Source organism: Scardinius erythrophthalmus (assembly GCF_964197995.2).
Source record: "Scardinius erythrophthalmus genome assembly, chromosome: 17".
NCBI classification, from domain to species: domain Eukaryota; kingdom Metazoa; phylum Chordata; class Actinopteri; order Cypriniformes; family Leuciscidae; genus Scardinius; species Scardinius erythrophthalmus.
In genome coordinates this window covers 16134555-16158233 of record NC_138237.1, presented here as the reverse complement: position 1 = coordinate 16158233, position 23679 = coordinate 16134555, and the positions used below count along the sequence as shown (strand labels likewise).

General features: G+C 39.3%; 3 protein-coding genes across 3 annotated transcripts; 1 reads left to right on the top strand and 2 right to left on the bottom strand.

The window, feature by feature from the left end:
* Positions 1 to 1858: 1858 nt before the first annotated feature.
* nefla (neurofilament light chain a) lies at positions 1859 to 5138 on the bottom strand. The gene is made up of 4 exons (XM_081390902.1): positions 3965 to 5138; positions 3765 to 3889; positions 2808 to 3142; positions 1859 to 2717 (listed from the first exon to the last, which is right to left on the bottom strand). Exons 1-4 carry the CDS (start codon positions 5003 to 5005, stop codon positions 2125 to 2127), a joined length of 2094 nt encoding a protein of 697 aa, XP_081247028.1. The 5' UTR covers positions 5006 to 5138; the 3' UTR covers positions 1859 to 2124.
* A 1131-nt stretch (positions 5139 to 6269) lies between these two features.
* pgam2 (phosphoglycerate mutase 2 (muscle)) lies at positions 6270 to 7963 on the top strand. The gene is made up of 3 exons (XM_081390903.1): positions 6270 to 6839; positions 6969 to 7149; positions 7554 to 7963. The coding sequence occupies exons 1-3, from the start codon at positions 6423 to 6425 to the stop codon at positions 7721 to 7723; spliced, it is 768 nt and encodes a 255-aa protein (XP_081247029.1). The 5' UTR covers positions 6270 to 6422; the 3' UTR covers positions 7724 to 7963.
* A 6522-nt stretch (positions 7964 to 14485) lies between these two features.
* Positions 14486 to 20141, bottom strand: crkl (v-crk avian sarcoma virus CT10 oncogene homolog-like). Its single transcript, XM_081391537.1, has 3 exons — positions 18821 to 20141; positions 17546 to 18017; positions 14486 to 16154 (listed from the first exon to the last, which is right to left on the bottom strand). The coding sequence occupies exons 1-3, from the start codon at positions 19129 to 19131 to the stop codon at positions 16020 to 16022; spliced, it is 918 nt and encodes a 305-aa protein (XP_081247663.1). The 5' UTR covers positions 19132 to 20141; the 3' UTR covers positions 14486 to 16019.
* Between the last annotated feature and the right edge of the window lie 3538 nt (positions 20142 to 23679).

Sequence of the window (23679 nt, the reverse complement as noted above, 5' to 3'; positions counted from 1 at the left end):
GAGTGATAGAGTCAGCAATTACTAGATAGTAAATTTATAGTTTACAATCATGGGTGTTCGCTGTATCTTGTCTTACAGCTTCCAAAGTTTGTAACTCCTCGTCTGTGTATTCTGGCTCAAAACTATATGGTTCTGGATCTTGGTTTGATACCCAGTAAAATTCCTCTGACAATTCCTCAAAGTCAGCCATGATCACGAGTCACGTTCGCTACTAGCTAGTTAGTCACGTTTGTTTTGTTTACGGAACCATCAACAGGGCGTCTCGTGTGCTACGCTAATCACTCCACCCAAATAGCTGTGCTCCTACGCCTAGTGAGAATATAGTTCCCAGTATTTATACGATTAAAAATGGTCTCTGTCTCATATAGCCTTGTTATTTGTACACGCTGTGACTATACAGATCACAACATGTAAATAGGAAAATGTTTGCATTATTTTGTCACTTATTGGGATTAGTATGCTACCTTATCCATTTACATCCAGTCTTTGTGCTAAGCTAGGCTAGCGGTGGGTTCGTCAAATAACACTTACAGAACGCACAGAAATTAAAAAGGTATGTATGGACTTATCTAACTCTGGGGGATACTGTGAATAAGCTAAAGTCCCAAAAAGTCGGAGTGTTCCTTTAAACTTTTTTCTCCTACATCCTATTCTTCTGTTATCCAGAATGGCAGCACAGCTGAAAGGTTTGTTTGAGCTGCACCCTCTACTGTGCATTTCCTTCAGCCTGAGGATTATTATTTCACTTTTGGTATGAAAGGGTCTCTACATTTACCAAAAAATATAACTTTTTTGTTATATTTTGTTATAAAAAAACAAGCCCAGACCAGGTGAAAAAAAGGAACGTAAAAGTAACGTAACGCATTACTTTTCTAAAAAGTAACTAAGTAACGCAATTAGTATATTTTTTAAGGGAGTAACGCAATATTGTAATGCACTACTTTTCAAAGTAACTTTCCCCAACATTGCTCACAAATAAATGTGATTTCAATACAACATTCATATTGGACTGCTCAAGGCATTACTTATATAAAATGGGACATGAAATATGGTGTATATCATTCAAAAAAAGTGACAATGCTGTTAAAATCTAAGTGCTTCTGTCTATTCAATAACTTTTACAGAATTATGTATAAAAACAGCTCAGGGTTTAGTTCCCTGATACTGCTAAGGGCTCATTAAAATGTGTGCCTCAAGTACTACAGTAGTTTTTGTACTGTATCTGATTTACTGTTAAATTTAAAGGAAAAATGCTAAATTTAACTGACATTAATGACTATGACTTGCTACATTGAACTTGGTGTCTTCAGAACAGAACCCAGGTTCCCATTTGACATGTTTCTATGTACTATTATTTTATTCTTACTGTCAATTCTATCTCCTGATCTATGTGCATGTTTATGTACATATGTTTTCTGTAAAACACTGTTTTAAAGGATTTACTTTTTTTAGAGGTACTTTTGAAACCTTCTATTGTGTGCAAGAAGGTGTGTAAAAGTGCAATGAACGGTTTAATGATCACATGATGAGTAAGGCTATTAATAAATGTCTCATTGGTGTTTTCAATTTATGAAATTTGCTGCATAATTTAAATTAAAGGCATCCATTAAACTAAACAGACCTAGAGATCTTAATAAATGCTATTTTCTCTTTATGAAGTTTCCCCAAATTAGGCATTCTGCATCTACTTTTTTTCCAATGAAATATAGGCTACCACCTTTTTTGTATAACATTTACAAAAAAAGTCTAAAGGTATTCAGCAAACTAAACAGACATTAGGGTACTTCTGCATAAGGAATCTATTAAAAATGATTACACCCACAAAAAATGTCAATGAAATAAATCAGCAAAACATTTTGATCATCAAGAAGCAAGTTTTTATTGCACTGGCAGCAAAGATTCACTTATTGCATTCTATTTCAAGACTGATGATGCTACATTCAAAAATATAATCTACTTCACAAGCATACATTCACTCAGGTATGTAGATCATCTCAGTAACATCAGACAAATATTAATCTGTTTTAAAAGCTGATAAGTTGACTTTAGTTTCAAACATTGTATTGCATTTTGCTCTGAGCACCATTGGCTATTGGTATTTGTGCAGTTATAGATACAACATTTTTACTTCTTTCCCTTGGGTTTCTCAGTCTCCTCTTTTCCCTTTTCCTGCTTCACACTTTCCTTTTTCTCACTCTTGCCTTTCTCACCATCGTCTTTTACCTTAGGCTTTTCTGACTCTTCCTTTTCCTTTGCTTTTGGTTTCTCAGGCTCTTCCTTGGCTTTATCCTTTGACTCAGGTTCTGGTGCAGGTTCAGTTTTCTCTTTGGCTTTCTCTTTGGCTGGTTCAGGTTCTACTTCCTCTTTGGCTTTTTCAGGTTCTACTTCCTCTTTGGCTTTTTCAGCCTTAGGCTCAACTTTTTCCTTCTCTACCTTGTCTTTTTCTGTCTTAGTGTCTTCCTTGTCCGTCTCAGTCTCCTCTGTGGCCTTATCAGCACTTGTGTCAGCTTTCTCCTCACTTTTCTCTGTCTCAGTATCCTCCTCTGCAGCCACTTCCTCCTCCTCAGCTTTCTCTTCCTCTTTCTGCTCACCCTCTTCCCCGTCTCCCTCTTTTTCGTCACCTTCTTCCCCTTTAGCATCTTCCTTTTCTTCTTCTACCTCATCCCCCTTTTCTTCTTCCTCTGCTGCAGCCTCGCCTTCCTCTTCCTGTTCAACACCTGTTTAAACAGTAATGTAGTTATGCACTTCTTGTCAACATTTAGAATAATAAAAATATTTGTATTTATAATCTTGCATCTGAATCTTACCTTCCGCTTCCTCCTTTGTTTCTTCTTCCGCTTCCTCTTCCACTTCCTCTTCCGCTTCCTCTTCCTTTACCTCCTCCTTTTCTTCTTCCTCTTTCTCCTCTTCTTCTTCTTCCTGGGTTGGACTGGCTGTAGCTTCTTGAGCTTGACTGGATGTGATGGCCTCATCAGCTGAGAGGGATGCACTGACCAGGCGAGAACTAAGCATGTAGGGGACTCCAGAGCTCATGCTGGACATTGAGAACATGGGCCGGGAGTAGACAGGACCAACCGAGTAAGCACCGACCATACCGCCCATACCCACATTGAAGCGAGACTCCTCCCCCTCAAGCAACTTCCTGCAAAAGATTACGTGACAAATCAGAAGCATTAAAGGGATACTTCACCGATTAGCAATAGGCTTTGTATTAGTAGAAACCCAGTAGTATTTTCGAATGACTGTGCTTCCCTCCCTCATGTCCCCCTGAGACGAGAGATTTCTGCATTGTGTGTCTGGAAAAAAAACTCAGATGAAGCAAAAATCGTCATTTTGCTTCATTAGAGGCTTTTTTGGCCAGAGGCTAGAGACAGCCAGTAGTAGGATCTAGTTCCGCATGTTTTCAACCCGCCCATAGAGGTGGGATCTCACGATAAAACGGCGTCTTTTCAGTTTCGAGTCAACTAGTAGCCTAGTTGTATCGTTTCTTCCGATACTGCCCTCTGTAACTGGTAGGCGTGGCTTGGGAGTGGTCTCGTAGGGCAGCGAAACAAGTGCATTCTGGGAGTTGTTGTCTTTCATCCACATGAGCCGAAAATACATTTTCTGGCTTTTCTCAGTCTAGAAGGTACCAACTATTACTATAAATAATTTCACATTTCTACCACATAAATGACCCAATTTAAATACACATTAAACATTCCAGCTGTGAAATATCCCTTTAACATGAATCGAAATGTCTGATGTTATATTAGCAATCATACCTGTAAGCAGCTATCTCAATATCAAGGGCCATCTTGACATTGAGAAGATCCTGGTACTCTTTAAGGTATCTCGCCATTTCACCCTTAGTGGCTCGAAGTTCATCCTCAAGATCACTGATTGTATCCTGCAGGAAAGGATGGATGTTAAAAATATGGTTTGAGAGCATAAGATAACTAAAATAGAGGTTTCTAGTACTAACCTGCATGGCAGCAACCTCTGAACTCTGCTTGTCCTCCACTTCCCTGAGCTGCCTCTCCAGAGACTCATTCAGGCCCTTGCAGGCATCGATCTCAAGGACACATGCCTGAAGCTGGCGGCGATACTCTCCTGCTTCATCCTTGGAGTTCCTCATTGCGTCACTGTGGTGCGCCACGCTCTCCGTCAGGTGGCCCATCTTCCCGCGGAACCATTCTTCAGCTGAATGGATGTTCTTGGCTGCCAGCTTCTCATACTGGGCTCTGATGTCCCGCAGGGCGCTGGACAAATCGGGCTTGACGGTCTCCGCCTCGACGGCGATCTGAGCTCCATATTGAATCTGGGCCTGCAGCTCTGAGATCTCACCCTCATGGATCTTCTTCAGGAACCCCAGCTCATTTAGCAATGTATCAACCTTTTTCTCCAGCTCCACCTGGGCCAGAGTGCTGTCGTCGGCCTCCTTGCGGGCCTCCAGAAGCCTGCCTTCGCTGTCCTCACGGGCAACCACCTCTTCCTCGTAGCTGGCCTGCAGGCTCCTCAAGGCATTTTCCATGCTCTCGCGGTGGCTCAGCGCGGCCTGCCTCTCCATGCGGGCCTCCTCCACGGCGGTTCTCAGAGAGCGGACCTCCTGCTCGTACAGGCCCCTCAGGCGGGATGGCTCAACGTGCCTCTGCCTCAGCATTAGCAGCTCAGTCTCCAGGGCACGGTTCTGCTGCTCTAGTTCATGGACACGCTCAATGTAACCGGCAAAGCGGTCATTGAGCTCTTGCATCTGGGCCTTCTCCTGAGTTCGCACTGTCCGGAATTCGGAGCTTACCTGGGCGGCGTGGCTGATGTCCATTTCCACGGAGCGGCCAGCGCTGCTCAGTAGGAGACCGGCGGAGCTCCGTCCGGGGGAGGCATAGTGGAGGCGAGAGGAGAGAGAAGGGGTATGGGTGGAGAACGTGGTGCGAGAACGACCACGCTGAGATACCCGGGGGCTGCTCTCCACATACCAGCGCTTGTAAGAGGACGAGAAGTAGGGGTCAAACCCGACGGCACTCATGGCTCCAAGGACAAGCTGCTCTGTGCCTCGGTACCACAGTCAGCTCGAACTGCCTTCAAACACTGATCTGCTGCTCCTACTGCAGTCAGTGCAGCTTATATAGCCAGAAAGAAGCTCTGACGCAAGTGATTTTCTAAACTCTGACAATGCAGTATCAATAGCAGCGTGAGAGAGAGAGAGAGAGAGACAGAGAGAGAGAGCTATGCGCAGATGTATGTGAAAGTACAAGTATAAAACGATTTTGTTAATAAATTGAGGTTTTTGCTCTGAAATTATCATACATTTTTATAATTATATGTTTAAGTTCACACTCTGTGACTGCCACCAAGGTCAAGAGGCTAAAATTAAGCAAATTATTATTTGCATTGTGCATCGTCACATTATTTTAACAGAATTTAATTATGAAACAGAGAGGTTAAAAATAAATACAAAAGGCACATGGTTTCCACTGCAGATATAGAGATGAAAGCCGGAGGAAGAGAGGAAAGGGGAGGGGGGAGGGGGGGGGGGGTTTGGAAAAGAGGTGAGGAATGGTTACAGCTCTATTTTCAGTGCTTTACCTGTGGAAACACACCATTGCCTCAGCTGGATTTGAGAGGTATTACACACAATACAAAGAAGTCAATGTTTTTACTTATGCAGACTCAATTGTTTTTTAAATGGCAGTTAAGATCATGGAATGTTTGATTATAAACATACACACGTATGTAAACATTGCATGAACATACATTCATTTCCTTAATTAAAATGTAATTCCAATGCTGAATTACAACAATTAAAAAAGATGCAGAGTTTATATAATATTGATAATATCACAAATAAACAATTGTGTGTGTGTGTATATATATATATATATATATATATACTTTTTTTTTTATAAGTTCATTATAACTAACATTACTTAAATCCTCAGGGGGTATTTCAAGTAAAACATATTTTAAGCCATAGAAAAAGCTTGAAAACTCCTGCTGTACTGTACATTATAGAGCCTCTACATGCTCTCTCTTTACATTTGAGCTACAGTATTTACTGATGGCCTCTTACTAGCCTCTATCTCACCTGACTCTGATCTTTGCACTTTTACTCCACTCCTCTCAGATTAAAAGTCATGTTGCTATTTCGAATCCTTTCATGACCTCTGGCCTTCGAGCAGTATAGATATCCGGTCCGGCCCCTTACACATAAGAGTCAATAGGAATGTTCAGCTGTCATTCTGAGAGTGAAACATTGTGATTGGTTCAGAGCAGGAGAGATATGACATTCATGACGGGCCACATACCAGACTGCTATAAAAAGAGAATAGCACAGGCACGCAGGGCTCACTGTCTGTCACAGAGTGTGTGCACAACAGCAAGGAGGGCTGTGTTTGGTGGGCTTAGTCTGGAAAATACTGTAGTAAAACACAAATTCTTTCAAAATGGCTGCTGCTCATCGTCTAGTGATCGTACGCCACGGCGAGAGCTCCTGGAACCAGGAGAACCGTTTCTGTGGCTGGTTTGATGCAGACCTCAGTGAAAAGGGTCTGGAGGAAGCAAAGCGTGGTGCTCAGGCCATCAAAGATGCAGGCATGAAGTTTGATGTGTGCTACACCTCCGTTCTGAAGCGTGCTATCAAGACTCTTTGGACCATCATGGAGATCACAGACCAGATGTGGCTGCCCGTAGTGCGCACCTGGCGTCTGAATGAACGTCACTATGGTGGTCTGACTGGTCTGAACAAGGCAGAGACAGCAGCCAAGCACGGAGAGGAGCAGGTCAAGATCTGGCGCAGATCATTTGACATTCCCCCTCCTCCTATGGATAAGGACCATTCATACCATAAGATCATCAGTGAGGTAAGACAAAGGAATCAGATTATATATATATATATATATATATGAAACTTTGCTTTTACGTCACTCATGTGAACACCTATGTGGGGATGACTGCAGGTTTGATGATGTTCCATTCCTCTTTTTTACCAGTCAAGGCGCTACAAGGGTCTGAAAGAGGGTGAGCTTCCCATCTGCGAGAGCTTGAAGGACACCATTGCTCGTGCCCTGCCTTTCTGGAATGAGGTTATTGTACCTGAGATCAAGGCCGGCAAAAACGTCATAATCGCAGCCCACGGGAACAGCCTGCGTGGTATCGTCAAGCACTTAGAAGGTGAGTATCATCCCACAAAGCATTTAGTTAAACGACTATTCAGGGACTCAAGTGGGCGAGTGATGTGTTATATAATAGAACTGCATGTTAGCTAAGCATGTCAAGCAACAAGACAGGAACAAGGACATCTAGCATTCAAGACATAGAACGTGTCTGACCACCAGGCTTCAATGATCCCCAATGACACAGAGACTATTTATAGCCCTCATTCACACACAGAAGAGATGAGAAGGGGGTTAGGTTCCTGTTACGGGCACAACCTTTCAGCAGAAAGGTTCTGCATTCTCCCTAGAGAGCTAGAGAGAGATGGACTTTAGAAAGTAAAGGTCACAGAGGTCAGGAAAAGTCAAGGCTTAGAAAACTTCAAGAACTATATTTGACAAGATCTTCACCTGTGTCTACAGGCATGTCAGATGCAGCCATCATGGAGCTCAACCTTCCCACCGGAATTCCCATCGTCTACGAGCTGGATAAGGACCTGAAGCCCATCAAACCCATGCAGTTCCTGGGAGACGAGGAAACAGTGCGCAAAGCCATGGAGGCAGTGGCCGCACAGGGCAAGGTCAAAAAGTGAAGAGCTGACACAAAACCAGAGACTGAAACACTCCAAAACACAAAGGAAAGGAGCGCACTACTGGATCCAAGCCTGTTTGACGACCACCGACTGAATAAAAGTGAACACATGACATGGACATGACTGTCACCCCCCCCCCCCCCCCCCAAACATTCTCACATTACATCACGATTTGTAAACCCCTTGTGTTGGACTGCCCCACTCTGACACAGCAAATAAAAGTGAGCACCATTTTGTGTACCTCCTTTTTCGCTTGAGTCATTCCTCCCCCTCTTCTTCCCTCTCTGCATTAATTCAGGGATTTCAGCAGAACGGTACGCTGCTGTGTAAGCTGACCCAAAGGGCACACCAAAGAGGTTGCTGAGTTCATTTTGGCAGCCGTCCCGCACTGTGGTGCAGTGGCGGCTCAACTAGCCATAGTTCTCAACGAGAGCCCGCTGCACAGACGGCCCATTATGGCTACGGCATCCTGCCAGCACCACAATTAGCAGCAGCTCAGGTTCTCTGGTGACAAAAGGACAGGGGTGTGTGTAGATGTGTGACGGTCTGTGATTGGAAAAGGACGAAGTCAGAACTACACGGTCACAGTACCCCAAAATTGCTCAGGGAGGGACTTATTCATAATCTAGGAAGACTAATTTTAGGTTGAACCTTCAGCACTGACAGCATGGAGTAAGCTATAGCATAACCATCTCTCAAAAAATGTAAACTTATTTTACTAAATATATTACTTAAAAAATACACAAAGTAGGCTAATATTCAAATTTACCAAAGGATTAGTATCCTGTGAGTGTGTGTATACCGTATTTGCATTTATTTAACCTGATTTCGATATTTATGTTGGTTATTATTGCTGGTTTGATCGATCATGTTGCCATGTTGTTCAGCAGTCTTTCTAAATAAGCTGGGTGCCCAACTAATAAGTCTTGAAGGGTCACTATAAGTAGGCTATTTCTTAACACAAATGAGGATATGAGATAAGACACAAATGAGCTATCAGTGAGCCATCAAACTTTTAAATGCATATTTAGCACTTAGTGCCATAAAGGGGAAAGTATAAAGAGCAAATACTACTCTGTTAAACAGTGACAGTGCAATGACACATTTTTTTTTGAGTAGCCTATAGGTAAGTCCGCTTTACTAAATCAACCCAATACTGCCATCTAATGTTTAACATATAGTATTGCACAATATTCTGGACTGCCATAGAAACTACAGACAAAGTAGTAAGTTGATTCTAAATTTTATTTTAAACGTTTTATTCCAAAGTCTTGGTTTATAGCGAGGGCAGTTACACTACTGAGCCCAAACAAACACTAGCAAACGGTGGTTAATTGGCAAGCAACAAGAAGTGGCGTCTACCCAAATACAAAGTCTAGCCTACTTCTGTTTGAGTCTTACGAAACTACATTTGTTAGGCCAAATAATGTTTGTGATTTGTTAAGTACGTAATCCAACACAGTGAGGATGTTTTCGTGGGTTATTGTTTGCATAGAAAACCACAACAGTTCTTACTTCCTCTTGATAAGTTCTTACTTCCAGTCAGTTCTGGCCAAAATATCTTACCGTTCTTGATAGGTGGAGTCATTCATGTTCAGGACATGAATTTTCTCCTCAGGGCTCAGGCACAGAGAGAATTCCAGCTCTGTGGGTCAGGTTGACTGATTTCAGGAGTGGTGACTGGTGAGGTGTTTCTACATGCTCCTCTGCTGAGCTGATTCTTGGAACTCATTCGCTCAGTCCTGTGTGAAAGACAGATATCCTATATATATCAAAAACAAAACAATACTGACTAAAGAACTATTAAAAGGTGCAGTAAGCACAATATTTTTTAGATTACCACACATAACATGTCCAACTTGCATTCCTGCACTACCACTTACTGTACATGATAGCCATGAAGACAGTATTCTGTCATGTTTATTCAATTTAAAGTATTGAAACAAATATCCTGTTCTAATATTGTACTGTTAGAGAGATTTTAATTCACTATAAATTCCAATTATTAAAGTAGCAAAAATATTAATAGAGTGAATTCTTGCAATCATTTAGCACCATTCTATAGACAAATCTTTTGAATAAACTAATAACCAGTAGCCTATTGCTTACCCGATGACAGAGAAGGAGGAGCAATCGAAATGGAAATACAGTAGGCTATAAAAACAGATCATCACGCATGATAGCTTGTATAAAATATCACTGCTAACTGATGTAGTTTACTTTCATTTTTATTTTCTGTTGCTCATGCTCAGTTAAAGAGAAATGCCCCTTATAGCACAAGTACATCTCGGAGACATCTATTTGATGTCTGCATTAACATCTGCAAGAGTGTTTGCTCATCTGCAATACGTCTCTTGGACGTTTCTTGTTAATAGGCATTTAGAAGATGTCTTTAAGATGTTTAAGATTTAGAATGTATGTAAAACTGCCTTTTCTAAGACGTTTATCAGATGTTTTTACACAGCAGATGCTTTCCAGATTAACAGATCTTTAGCAGACATCTGAAAGACATGTGCTATCTGGATAGCTGTAAAAACAGAGAGCCAAATCTTTTCAGGCTATCCTAATAACAGAGAAAGTATCTAGCCTAATATTTTATTTTTATGCCATGGAAAGTAATCGATTGATTATGCCATTGCTGTGGGTGCTTTGGATGATTATTTTGTCTGGGTCATGGTTGCCATGTCCGCGATTTTTCTCCCGCGGGTTAAAGGTTTGACATATTTCATAAATCTTATTTGTCTGAAATGCTTGTATTGAAATATTGTATATTCTGCCCATGATAAAACTGTGCTAGATCACTATATACGAAATAGTGGTTTTCATTTTGCATAACAGTGACTGTAAAATATGTGATTTAGTTAGGCTATGTCAATGGCATGAGTTTTGATATTTGGGATATGGTTATTGGGCTATTTATTTGATTGGCCATTAGGATAATTTTGTTACAGGAGATGAGAGAAGCTGAGCGATGTTGGACGCTCGATGCTTAATATAACTCTTAGGATATGTAACAGAAATTATAGATCCAACCAAATTTTATGATGACAAATCAGATGTGGTGCAAAAATGTTTTAGTCAAAAGAGTTGTAGTAGGCTAATCATGAATGGAGCATGTTAATTTACCAGTAGATGGCGACATTTCTAAAAGATTAGTCAAGCAGTAGAGAAAAATGAAACGTGAAAATAGCACGATTTGTCTGTTTTACCTGTGAGCTGGAAAAATGTTTCTATATATAACATTTTGCTTGACATCTTGAGTTACCCCAGCCAAACTTTGACCCCCTGCTAAAACATTATTCATGCTCTATGACAGGCCTCAAAATCCCATTAAAAACAGTTGGTTATGAAGATGTTAGCATGATTTAGGCCTATTTGTTCATAACTCAAATGTTTTATGATATTTAATAACCAAGGTTAAGTGATTAAATGTTATGTTTAGATTAAGAATTATTTTCAAGATAACAAAGATGTTGTCAGTTATTCTACCACAACTGATGATGCCAGATTGCCAGTTGATCCATCATCAGACTCCCATCAGACTGGGCCTGTTATTTCTCCTGTTGCATACATTATACAGCATTAATGTATATGGTTACTGGCTATCTATGTATTATACTGAATAGTAGATAGCCTAATAGTAGGCTGCAGATTGTGAATTATAATAATAGTGCTTTAAACCTACGCATTTTAGTTTCTTACTAGGTGAGGGCACAGGGTATAGAGAGAAGAATAAAGCCCCGGTTCTGACTCTAAATCTGACCCAGATCCTATAGAGAGCCAGTGGGGAGTCACCATAACTCAACATGGCCTCATTTCCACAGCAGAAGGCAGCGGCGTATGTCCTGTAAATGTTTAATCGTCAGCACCACCAAATGGAGTGTGAAGATTCTGGAAGGGCTCAACACAAAGACAACATTCTGATAACATTTACTCTGCTACAGAAGCAAGATGATGATTTAACATTATACTGTTCAAATGTTTCTCATCATGTGTCAGAAATAGCCGAAGAAGTAAATTATGTTGGTTTGGCAAATGTGTGTCATTTCTGTCCAACTAGCAACAGAATTGCAAACATTTTTCCATAAGTTTGGTATTTTAAAAGTATTTAATAATAAAAAGTAATCAATATAATAACAATAAATGCATATTTTGCAATTTTAGACATTTTCAAGCTTCTACCATCATTTCAGTTAAAATTAGACAATAGCCTACTAGGATGCATATACTTTTTTGGTTGTTCCAATTAAAATGTACAGATGTGGCAAAGGTTCAGCTGACTGAAACTCATCAAAAGACTAAATATAGGAGCATTGCTTCTGGCTTTCTGCACACACAGATTGTTTTTGCAGATTGCCTGTGAGATGAGGTTTACCTTGCAGCAACTGAATAGAAAAGAGAAACTGATGTATTAGAGTGGGTGATTTTAGAACAGATCTTCATGTTTAGTCTTTACATGTTTGAAATGTGCCATTTTTAGCTGATATTTAGGCTGTCACTTTAAGACTGGGCCACCCACTCATTATGGTGGTTCAATCTATAGCAACAGAATTAGCCTTGGGACAAGCTAGTAATGGGCTAAAATAGGCCTGCATTGACCTCTGTTTCAGAAACCCAGTGATTGTTCTCTAAAACAATCCATTTCCATCAGTTCTGACGAGTGGGTATTTAACTTGCAGATGAAGAGGGATCCTCAAGTAAGTGTTGTTGTGGTCAAACTGTATCAAGCTTTTAAGATAAGCTTTCTAAAGCACAGTGAGCATGAGAGTTATAAACATGTTTTCTACAAAATATTCTCTTTGCTGCAAACGAACAGCATTACGTATTACACAAGCAAGAATTGTCAAATCCACAACTAGTGTTGAGAAATGTCCAGCTTTTCCAAATATAATAGTATCAAGCCTTTAACATCACCTGCTCTGACTTAAAACAACTAAAAGTAAATTATATAATACATCTGGTGTCTTAGCTGCAATTTTGGCCATTCAGCAACAACAACAAAAATAATTTAATTTTATGCATTGCTAATTTAATCTTGAAAAAATTAACCTTTGTATCTCTGATTCAACTGACAATATCCAACGGATATCAAAGTGAGCTCCTCTACATTTCTCCCTCTTCAAGCTCCCTAAAATAAATATAAATATCAAAGCCCAGCAACAATTGCGCAATTTGGTTTATTTTTAGCTCCTCGATTGCAGTTTCTGTCAGGTTTCCAAAACGCATACAGTCCTGGGGTAATGGGTTGATGCTGTCAAGCTTATCTGCATCTGTTTGCAAGAATCTTTAGAGACCAACAAAACCATTTAAAAGCCATGAGCAAACGCCTTGCAATTTAGCTGGTTTTGAAGAGTGACTGCATTTGTCATTAGCAAAACCCAGTTTAATACATTTGCATTTGGAAAAATCTCTAAAAAATGTCCGTTTTAAAATTTAATTAAAAATTCAATATATTTTTAGGACTGCTTACATAGTTTAAATGGAGCAAATTGTGCCCATGCACTTCAAAGGTGAAGTATATTTCTGCACCACCATAACATAATTTCATTCCTCCCATATTCCATTGGTCGAGTCAATGTTGTTATGTCCGTCTTGCGTAGTCACTCTTTAGACGATCAGCATCAAGTCTGGTCCAGTTTGCAGCTTATTCAGACTAGGAACATGCGTTTAGAATGAGAAATACAAGATTTGGAATCTCGAACTGTAAATGCGACAGCTTAAAAAGACTGGAGTCCTATTTGTTGCTGCTATAGAGGCACAGAAATGACACACTTTACCTTTAAATAATTATCTGGCCTCCAGGTGATTGTTTACAGACTTCCCCCCAAATATAACCTTGTCACCAATAGCTACAGGCAGCTGAGGCAGACTGTCATGATGAATCCATGCCAACACAGCCTTGATTCACAAATTCTCCCTTTCAGACTTGCAAAATACATGTGAAAAGAACCTGTGCCATGCATGAGGAACCTTTCTTGCACTGAATCACACAACCGTTCTGTTCAAACTGATGGGATAAGTTTATGTTTATGCATGCATTACATCAAGGTCACAGAGCCAAATAACCAAAATGATGGGATCCTGATTTACTGAATTAAAAAAAATGCAAAGCTTGACCTTCATAACTTTCTCTAGGTCATCGTTGCACAGGGTTTCTTTTTTTGGACACTTCATTAAAATTCTTTTAATTATGTCTTCTCTCCAGGGCACAGTCACAATCACAACTGGTGCTAATAAAAAATTCAAGGGAGATGGAGTAACCAACCTCTTGTTCCAGATACTGAACATTGTCTCTAAACAGGGTGTTACATCACTGTTTTATTGAACAAAATGTCTGTTGAAACATGGGCTTCAAAATGACCCACTTTAGGAGTTAGAAGTCTCCAGAATGATATTTGCACTTCCCTTTACAGGGTTCCCATTCTATTTGACTAGTTCATTTAATGAGCAGCCATTTGTGATTTCTAAAGTTTTATTTTAGGAATGACTATAGCAGAAATTGCTGTGGTGGATTTTCATTTGTACGTCATGTACCAATCTTTAAATAGATGTAAACAATAAATCAATTGAGAGTAAAGTAGAACTGGAAAAATTAGTATTCGCTAAAACTCCCAAAACATTTTTAAAATTTTATTAAAATTCATAACTTTTCCAGATCTGGATATATCACAAATTTCAACCCCTAATATTTCCAGGTTTTCTATGACCATGGCACTCCTGCGACTCCTTATACACAGGAAGCTGGTCAAATGCACACAGAGATGTAGACATAAATTTTATTTACTCGTTCTGTACATAATGGGTAATACCAGCAAAGGTGTTAACCATGGGAAATATTATTAACATGTAAATGGCATAAGAAAATAAAAGGCACAAATTTTCATTTTAAACAAACGAGACCACATGGATATTTTGTAATGTAAAACAAACAGTAATACTGTTAGCCAAAACAAAAACAAAAAAGGAAAAAGTATGCATTTGAAACTTAAATTATTTGAGCACTTAAGATACGGGCTGGTCTATTGCTTAATATGATGTTTATCCTTAATTTGCTACGGATGTAAACCAGACAAAAGAGGAGATCATTTCAAAAAGCAGAGAAAAAGAAAAATCGACAGACAAATAAAACATAACATGAAGCAGCATTTAACCTAAGAGGCAAAACCCTCTTGGCCAGAAGGTCATGCACAGAGGCCACCAGCAGGCTTTTTAAATCCCTTTTAAGAAATTGCCAGTTTATTTCAACACACAGTAAATGCTTGATTCAACATCTGGCTAAATTCGAAACAGATTACAGATGGACAAAACCAAAATGTTGTGTGCATGTCAGGTTACTGAATCAGAATTGGGCAGAAACCCTCAAAAGTTGTAGCAGAGACCTTGTGATGTAACAGTCATGTAAAAGAGCAAGATCCAGACTTTACTGTAACCAGAGTAGAAGAGGATGAGGGGACGAGATGAGCTCACGATTGCACAGGTGACATTTCCAGCTTGTCCAATGGAATAGATGAGGTGCGGTTTTACTCCCCAGACCCAATTTTGCATCACAACTGGATGCAAAAAGCTCCACAGGCAAACCCTTCACCATTCAAAAGATCCCCCGAGAGTCGAGTCACAACCATCTAGCTACACTACTACTGCGATTTACAGATAAGTTATTATGGCACAAATAAAAAGGTTACAGTAGACTAGTCCCACATACTAATTGAGTCTGTTTCTAACGTCAATCAGGAGTGGTGCAGTTGTCGCTATTCTAAGATCCTGCAACATCATACCCCTATCTTCAAGTCATAGCTATTACCAAGGGTCAGATCAGTATCATTAGGATTTTGCTGAAATGTAACGAGACACAAAATAAAGACAAATTTTGGACCAAACATGTAAACAATTGGCAATCAAACCAGAGGGTATTATCATTATTTCCCTTTCTTAATATATTTCAGCTAGCAAAAGTCAAAGCTACAGGCAGAAAACTGCAGGAGAGTGGCAGGAAGGCTTAGGTCAATGTAGGAGACCTCATTTCACCTCGTCACAGGAACAGATTGCAGATGTGAGGAATAACAGAATATTAAGGGCAGACAAAAAAAACGAAATAAAAATACTGATTCGCCTGTAACCAGGTGAGGGGGATTAAGAACCGTTTGATTTCGGAGCTGTAAACAGTCAGAAGCCACGCAAATGGTTTTGCTTGAGAAATGCGCCACGGCTGAGCCCCAAGGCAGGCAAGCGTAATACCAGCTGTGACTTGATGGGGCGTCCGGCGAGCTGACGGGGTGCTGACAGAGCATGGTCCAGATCATTCGCTCTCATCTGGGTTTTGGGGGTCCAATATTTTCACATGGGTAAAAGGGAATAAACCTCTCCGGCCATTTACCTCCCCTTCCCACTGACCGCTGATGTTCATCCTAGTCACTTTCACAATGTCACCCACCTGTGAGGAAAAAACAACAACAGGCATTTACTTTCACGTTTAGTATGAGAAAAAATATATTATTGGCTTTTTAAAAAGCACAGTGAAAGCTTTGACATTTAAAAAAAACATAACCTAGAAAATTCAGGGAACGCCTGGGTAAAAGACAATGGCCTGCCCACCAGAAACTAGAATATTTTTCAACGACAAAAATCCTTTGACTGCATTAAGCTGAACAGAGTTACTGGTTTGTTTGTACCCATTAAAATAAAAAAAAATACCACTCATCAAAATCAAAGTTGAAGCATATAAAATCATAGTTCAGGACAAAATCCTCTGCATTAACTGACATGCAGCTTCACTTTCTCAACATTCCTGCAATAGCTGTTCTAAATCAGACTATTTTGCTTTAGGCCACAACAAACTGTGCGTCATAATCCCCGTTTCCACACACAAGCTTCACTCGCATGTAAAATACAGCAGACAGATGGAAAAATACAAAATGGGGCCAAATTACCAAGTAAATCTGCATTCGAACCATGAGTTTCTTTACCTTTTTCTTGTACCTAGCTGAATCAACTGACATTCTCAGGCTGACTAAGAGGTTATGTCATTTTCGTTTTACAAATTGACAAAGCCTTGCATGTAGAAACAAATGCAAGGGGTGCTGGAACTTGCCATGTGGGATGACTAAGTATGGAATTTCATTCTAGACCCTGAACAACCCAATGAACTACACTGAATTAGACACAAAACATGTAAGAGGTCTCTGTGCTTATTTTTCGCTACATCTCTCCTCAAACATTTCTTAAAAAGATATGCGGCACATGCAAATTGCTAACTAGAAAAAAAAAAAAAAAAAGAAGATTGGTCTAATGCTAAAAAACATCCTAAAATACAAGTCAGTGAGCATAAGAATAAACAGAGGAAGTGAGAATATTTATTTTCTCTAATATTCAACCCAAAGCTTTTTTTTTATATATATATACTTACAAATATGTTGATAGGTCTGTCTAGGGAAAGTCCCTCAGAGACATAGGACTGAGCTGACAAGTGTGTCATCAAGAGAAAATATTTGTCATTTTACATTTCCATGCTATCACCACCATCTGACCAAATGTAATGAAGGGTAAAAATCCCTTTAAATGTGTAATCACTAAACCAGTTAAATCTTATAAACCATAGAGAAATAGCTTCATTAAGTGTTTATGGCAACCAGAACTGCATCCTGTGTTCCTAAACATCAACAAAAAATTCAATCTTGTGAACTGAAGGAAATAAACAGATTTTAATGTACATAAGGCTGCCCCATATTATCCCTCATCAATAAAACAACGGAAGCTAGCAGACGTTTCCACGCTGGTGACAAATGCAAATTCTGGTTTATGGGAATCCATCATTTAGCTACCTACCTCCAGTGCTAAGGCAGTCTTGTCATATGCACATGGCACTCGTTTCTGGATAGCCTTGGCCATTACTGGCCCGTTCTGCATGGACGGCAGCGGGTTGATAACAGCGCCGGGTGTGATGGGGGGAATGGGCGATGGAGTCTGAGGCTGGGCATAGGCGTGTGCTGGCTCAGGTATGCCGTAGCTATTGGAATTTCGTGAACCATGGCCAGGCTGACCGGGATGATGCGAAGGTCTCACCAGCTTTTCTACATAAGGAACAGGAATCATGCCTACTCTGCCTTCTTTATTCTTGGCACTCCACCACTGCTCCTCAGGCTTGTCCAGAATAATTAGGACTTCACCCTTCTTGAAAGGAAGGTCTTCAGCATCGCTACCAGTGAAGTCATAAAGAGTTCGCACATACTCCTGGGTCTCATCTCCGAGTCCCCCGGATGGCTGAATAGGACCACTGGGCAGAGGGGTACTGGAGTACCTGTAGGACAATGATAAAAGAGTTTTTAGGATTGACTAATCAACAACAAAATGAAACAGCATATTTAAACAGCATAACTAAGAGGAAATGCTTAAATCCACTTATTGCTAGGCAGTTGGTCTTTTGTAATATCCATTCCACTTCTGGATGTGCACTTTGCACATGTACAGTTAACTTCCTGGTATCTTGAATGCAAATGACTTAATTTCTCTTTACTGCATGGCTCAATGAGAACATACAGGAAGAAAAAAATGAAGGGGAATTACAGATGTGTTTAACTGACCACTCTCACGCCTCACCTTGACAATATTTAACTCCAAGCATAAGAATGAATGTGAACAAGAACCAGCAAAGTTATGGCAAGCGGTTTTAACAGTCACTAATAATTGAAATATTGCTATTATTCCAGTTTTATTATTACTTGTGTATTAGATATCAATACTTAAAGACACTAGCATTTCAACATTTCTTATCTCACTAGTCAAAATTGATATTTACTTGTCAAGTTCGATTAATTGAAAAGTGTCAAGTAACAAAAGTATGTACTAGTAGTAGCTTATAAATCAGTAGGCTACTTGTATCGAACGAATTGTCACTTATACAGACAGATACTCATAATTTATTTGATAACCTGCTAGAAAATAAAGAAAACAACTAACTGTTAGTAACATAAAAACAGACCCTAGTAAGTTGAAATGAATGGATGTTTAAACAGCTTGCCATATCAACGGAGGGGAGGGAAATGCATTAGTGAGAAGAGGGGTGGATGATGTGACGATGTCAAAACTGATGGAAGCTCTTACCTTGATGCTGGCTCTATCAGGGTGGTCGTATCCAGATAATGTATTTTATAGAACTCTAAAAGTCCAGGTAGATTATCAAACTCTTGGTCACCTATCTTGAATCTCTTGTTTGGCAAAGAGTTGATGATATAGTGAGAAACTTTGGAGTTTTCGGACACTGAAAGTACATAATCACCAGGACAGGTGGACGAATCTCGCACCAAAAACACCCCATGTCTCTGTCCCTGAAGCCTATTCTGCGCCTCCTGTCTCGAAACCGGCCCGAAATACCAGCTAGATCGGTCCGAGGAGTCGAACCGTGCAGACGACATGTTTGTTCGAAATACACTTGTAACTGATGTCGAACTCGAAAAGAAAACAGAAACGAGCAATAAATTAAAACAGCAAACGCCTATTCTTACAAGCGAACCGAACGCTTTCTGACCCGACAGTCCTACTGAACCGCAACCTGACGTTTGACCAGACAGGCTGCGACTGGCGTCAACCAACTTTGATGCATTGCTAAATTTTCCACCAACACAAGAATCACGACGGGCGTAGAACAGGTTTAAACAACCCCAAAAGTTCGTAACGAACCCAAAAACGCGTATTTAGAGTCAAAGTTCCCCTTTCCGCTCTCTCTTCCGTGAAAGTAGCTGCAGCTTATGAGACAATATAACGCGTTAGCCAGCTAGCCGTCTTCCGTCACCGTCCGCTGAAGATGAAGCATAATATGTTAATAAATCGCCTTGCATAACGATTCAATGCGACACATATCAGTTGCGTCCAACAGCGAGTTTTTCTTCGTGTATTACACCAAAGTACGGATGAGTTTTGTCTCTTATTTAGACTCCCAACAGACTTTGAAGGCTGTAACAAAAATGGCGGCCCGCAACACGTCTTCACACACAACGAATTCTGAATAATCTCGCAGCAGAAAGTTTCCCACCTTGCTCCCCTATAGGACGCACGACTTTTCCACGCGACAAGACGATCGAAAAGATTTAGAAATTTTTCAGTTTGTTGTGTTTTCTGTTCCTTCCCGGGATTGGTGTAAAAGCTGCTTTAGCTCCCCACACCGTTCGAGAAATGGCGTCTGGAGGGCGGATCTGCGCGCGCTCCCGGTCTGCCTGATCACCCGTCACGAACGCCTCGAGCGGCTGTTACTTAAAAGGAAGAGTAAGATGAGTGGCGTGCAGAGGCGCGGCATTTCAAATGCTCTCAACCGCGATAATGAGGCACATAAGACACTGCTTAGGAAATTGTATAGCCTAGTGCGAGTGGCAAGTTAATGTGAAAGTTGTAAGGTGCTGGTACTAGTGGTCTCATGTCATTTTGGCTCATCTCATCTCTGTTGATGACATGCATATGCTATTGACATGAGTTGTAAAAATACTACTTCACTACTTAAGTGAAATTATGGATATTGTGTAGGCCTAAACATTTTATGCAGTATCTAGCCAAAATGTCTCCAGATTTAATTGTACTTAAGTATTTAAAAGATAGAAGGTCTTGTAAGGAGTAAAAATAGGCTTTTAAAATGTGTGTTAAGTAGCCTACTCAGTCACAACAGAAAGTATTTTAATTCAGTAGAACTTATGTAGGCTACATTATAATTTCTCAATACATAATAAAGTATGATAACAACAATGATACATTTTAGATAAATTATAATAGATCTAATTCTAGGAATAGGGAAGTCCACATCAGAAATAACATCATTAGAATCACTTTTAGGAAGAATTTTTCTTCTTCAATTGATGAATGATATTGACAGCTGATCAGGATCCATCCAACTTTAAAGAGCTCGAGTACTTAAAGCAGTATACATAACAACAGCACTTGAATAAAGAGAATATTATCGTGTTATATTAATATTATCTGGCCTTTGGTCAAGTTCTTTACCCTGGATATGGTCAAATGGATTATGATATTGCACTTCCTGAGGCGTTAACCCCAGTCTGCATGGATAGGTATGTTAAAGACAGCACAAAAGAAGACAAGATTATATTCAGGGCACAAATGCAAGCACTTTTGCCAGACGTGTCTAAGATCAAAGTCAAAACTGCCTTAAAACCCCTGAACTTAAGGCCATATAGCTTTTGCATTGATTAATATAGACCTACTCAAATTCATGAATATTACACACACTCTGGAGATCAGTGCATGGACTTAACCAGACTAAACCAGAGGATACTGAATCATCACACTGATACTATTACATCACATCCTTTACAAGGATGTGCTCATTGGAAAAAAAAATATTTTTTATCATAATCCGACCTCATCAGTCCTCTTGGCAACTTCTGCGTAGCAACAGTTTGTCAAGAATATGATCATAAGAATATAGTCTGTATTGCCATACAACTGTTAAGTCTTAAAGTAGACAATGTCAACTGCATTTATAGTGATGCAAAATGGGGTAAATTATATGAGACATGCCTTTTGTCAAGGCCTTGAATTGCCTGCCATCTACATTAAGCATTACTGATTATGGCCACCAAATAAAATAAGAAAAATTAAAATAATATTACAGTAATTAACTGGTAAATACAGTCAATGAAGAACAATGATGTTTTGGGCAGGAAGCCAACATTTAACCGATGTGTGAAATGCAGAAGCTTTTCATCTGACATGTCACCCATGTCTGCCCAGTAACCACACCCTAGAGCCTATAACACACATCTGAAAATGAAAATAAAAGTCAGTAATGCAATGATAAAGTAACTCTAACTGTTATAAATGTTACTACTATTGAATTCATGTTAGTGTTATTATAATTTAAAATATAATAACCATAAAATAGTTTTTCGGCACTTGAAATAAAATAAATAAGATAAACATTAAATGAAATAAAATAAAATATGTACAAAACTTAAGGTATAACATTTCTCATTTTTCTCATTTAGTTTAACTTGATGTCCTAAAATAACTAAACGGAAATACAAAAAATATATATATTTTCAAAAAAGAAAAAACGAATAAAAAAGACAAAAACACACAACAAAAGGACTAAAAATGTAACCACATTTAAAATGCAAATGGAAAATATACAAATAAACGAATTAAAAACATTTACAATACTAATAACAACTATAATAGTATCTCAATAATCAGTTTTATGACAATTATTCACGTACACATCAATAAAGAAATCAAAATATACTTTAAGCATGATTTAAATTATGGATAGGCCTATAATATAATTGACACATGACAGAAGCATATAGGCCTACATCCTTTAGAGCAGGGGTGGGCAAACTACGGCCCGCGGGCCACATGCGGCCCGTTAGGCTGTTTAATCCGGCCCGCCGAGTATTTAAAAAAATTGTCTTAAGATCGCATTAATTTTGCCTTTTTTCTTGCAATACTTTGCGTTTTATATATATATATATATAGATTGCGATGCATATATTTGACAATCGGAATATCAGATATTGCATGCCATAGCTAACAAATGTAAAAAAGGAAAAATGACATAAAAGCAGATCATCATTCATTCAGCGCTGTTGTGGCTGCGGTGCGTCACGTAACAAGCAATGACGCGTCACCATGGAAACCAAACAGACAGCGACTTAAGCGCATAGACTTGTTGCACGTTAATGTTTTTTCCTTTTTTGGAAACTCAATGAGAAAAAAAATGTTTGGTAACCGCTTGCACACCTTAGTTTTTCCTTTGATTTGTCTGCTATTTAGTTTCTTTCCTCCTCTGGATTTGTGGATGTATCCTGCCCGATTCCGTTTACCGACCTTTATCGCCCGGCTTTCGACTACGCTCCCCTGTCTGCCATGTACAGAACCCGTTTTTTTTTTTTCATTAAATGTTCTGATCTCCCTTTGCCTTTTATGTTTTATTTTATTATTCTTAAAATAAATTTGTATATTCGTTTATTTCCACAAATGTATGACTTTTGGAAGTGCAAATTGCCATTCAGTTTTAATAAAGTTGAATTAACGTAACCTGTAATTTTTACTCTTCTAAGTGTACACTTGCAGATGTTTTGTTTCTAATTTACTGTTAGGCCATTAAATAATAATAAGGATAAACTATATTAAAAAGTATAGGCTATAATTAGCCTATCTAACATCTTTAAAAATTAACATTAAAACATAACATGCTAAATGGGGGATATCTAGCATAAAAAAAATGTATTGTCAGAATGTCGTCTCTCAGTTGTTGAATTTCGCACAGACATTGCCACAACATTGTCTGTTTGCTCAGCCCGATCTTATGAAAGTGTGAATACCACGAATTGTATTTGTAGTGCATAATATGTTTTCGCGTGCATATGATATGCACTTTATGGCGTGTAATAGGCACGCACTCCACACCCCTAATCCTAACCAAGGGGTTTACAGTGTGTAGCATGCACGCAAAAAACAAAACAAAAAAAACAACATTTTTGGCATATAAATGGCACGAGAAATAAAATTTGTGGTATAGATACGCACTTTCATGAGATCGTGCTTCATAATCTGCTACTGGGCCGGCCCTCTGTCAAATTTTTAAAACCCAGTGTGGCCCTTGAGCCAAAAAGTTTGCCCACCCCTGCTTTAGAGGTTTATTTCACTATTAACGTCAAACGAAATTTGTGCGATAATAGTCTACATAAATTACAATAGTACATTACTAATAATAATGAATACCCTTTATATTCCAGATTTGCTAGAGAAGACTTTGAGAATATCCGCAGCAATCCTTTCAGCAGCAGTTTTGATCCAAACCTGGATTAGGGAAATCAGACTCATTTCTGCGAATCGGTTCTTTTGTTTCATTTCTTTCATGTCAATGAACCGTTTCGTTATCATTTGCTGTGTAATAATTCAGTGTGCTGCAGATATTGTTAAATTCAGAAAGGTAAAGTATTTTAAACCTACAT

Excerpts from the sequence above, each read along its gene's own strand:
- nefla (XM_081390902.1), bottom strand. The coding sequence starts at position 5,005 with ATGAGTGCCGTCGGGTTTGACCCCTACTTCTCGTCCTCTTACAAGCGC. Across the intron at positions 3,143-3,764 it reads ATTGAGATAGCTGCTTACAG|GAAGTTGCTTGAGGGGGAGG; the intron begins GTATGATTGCTA and ends AATCTTTTGCAG. Across the intron at positions 2,718-2,807 it reads AACAAAGGAGGAAGCGGAAG|GTGTTGAACAGGAAGAGGAA; the intron begins GTAAGATTCAGA and ends CTGTTTAAACAG.
- pgam2 (XM_081390903.1), top strand. The coding sequence starts at position 6,423 with ATGGCTGCTGCTCATCGTCTAGTGATCGTACGCCACGGCGAGAGCTCC. Across the intron at positions 6,840-6,968 it reads ACCATAAGATCATCAGTGAG|TCAAGGCGCTACAAGGGTCT; the intron begins GTAAGACAAAGG and ends CTTTTTTACCAG. Across the intron at positions 7,150-7,553 it reads TATCGTCAAGCACTTAGAAG|GCATGTCAGATGCAGCCATC; the intron begins GTGAGTATCATC and ends CTGTGTCTACAG.
- crkl (XM_081391537.1), bottom strand. The coding sequence starts at position 19,131 with ATGTCGTCTGCACGGTTCGACTCCTCGGACCGATCTAGCTGGTATTTC. Across the intron at positions 18,018-18,820 it reads CTGATAGAGCCAGCATCAAG|GTACTCCAGTACCCCTCTGC; the intron begins GTAAGAGCTTCC and ends ATTGTCCTACAG. Across the intron at positions 16,155-17,545 it reads AGACTGCCTTAGCACTGGAG|GTGGGTGACATTGTGAAAGT; the intron begins GTAGGTAGCTAA and ends TTTTCCTCACAG.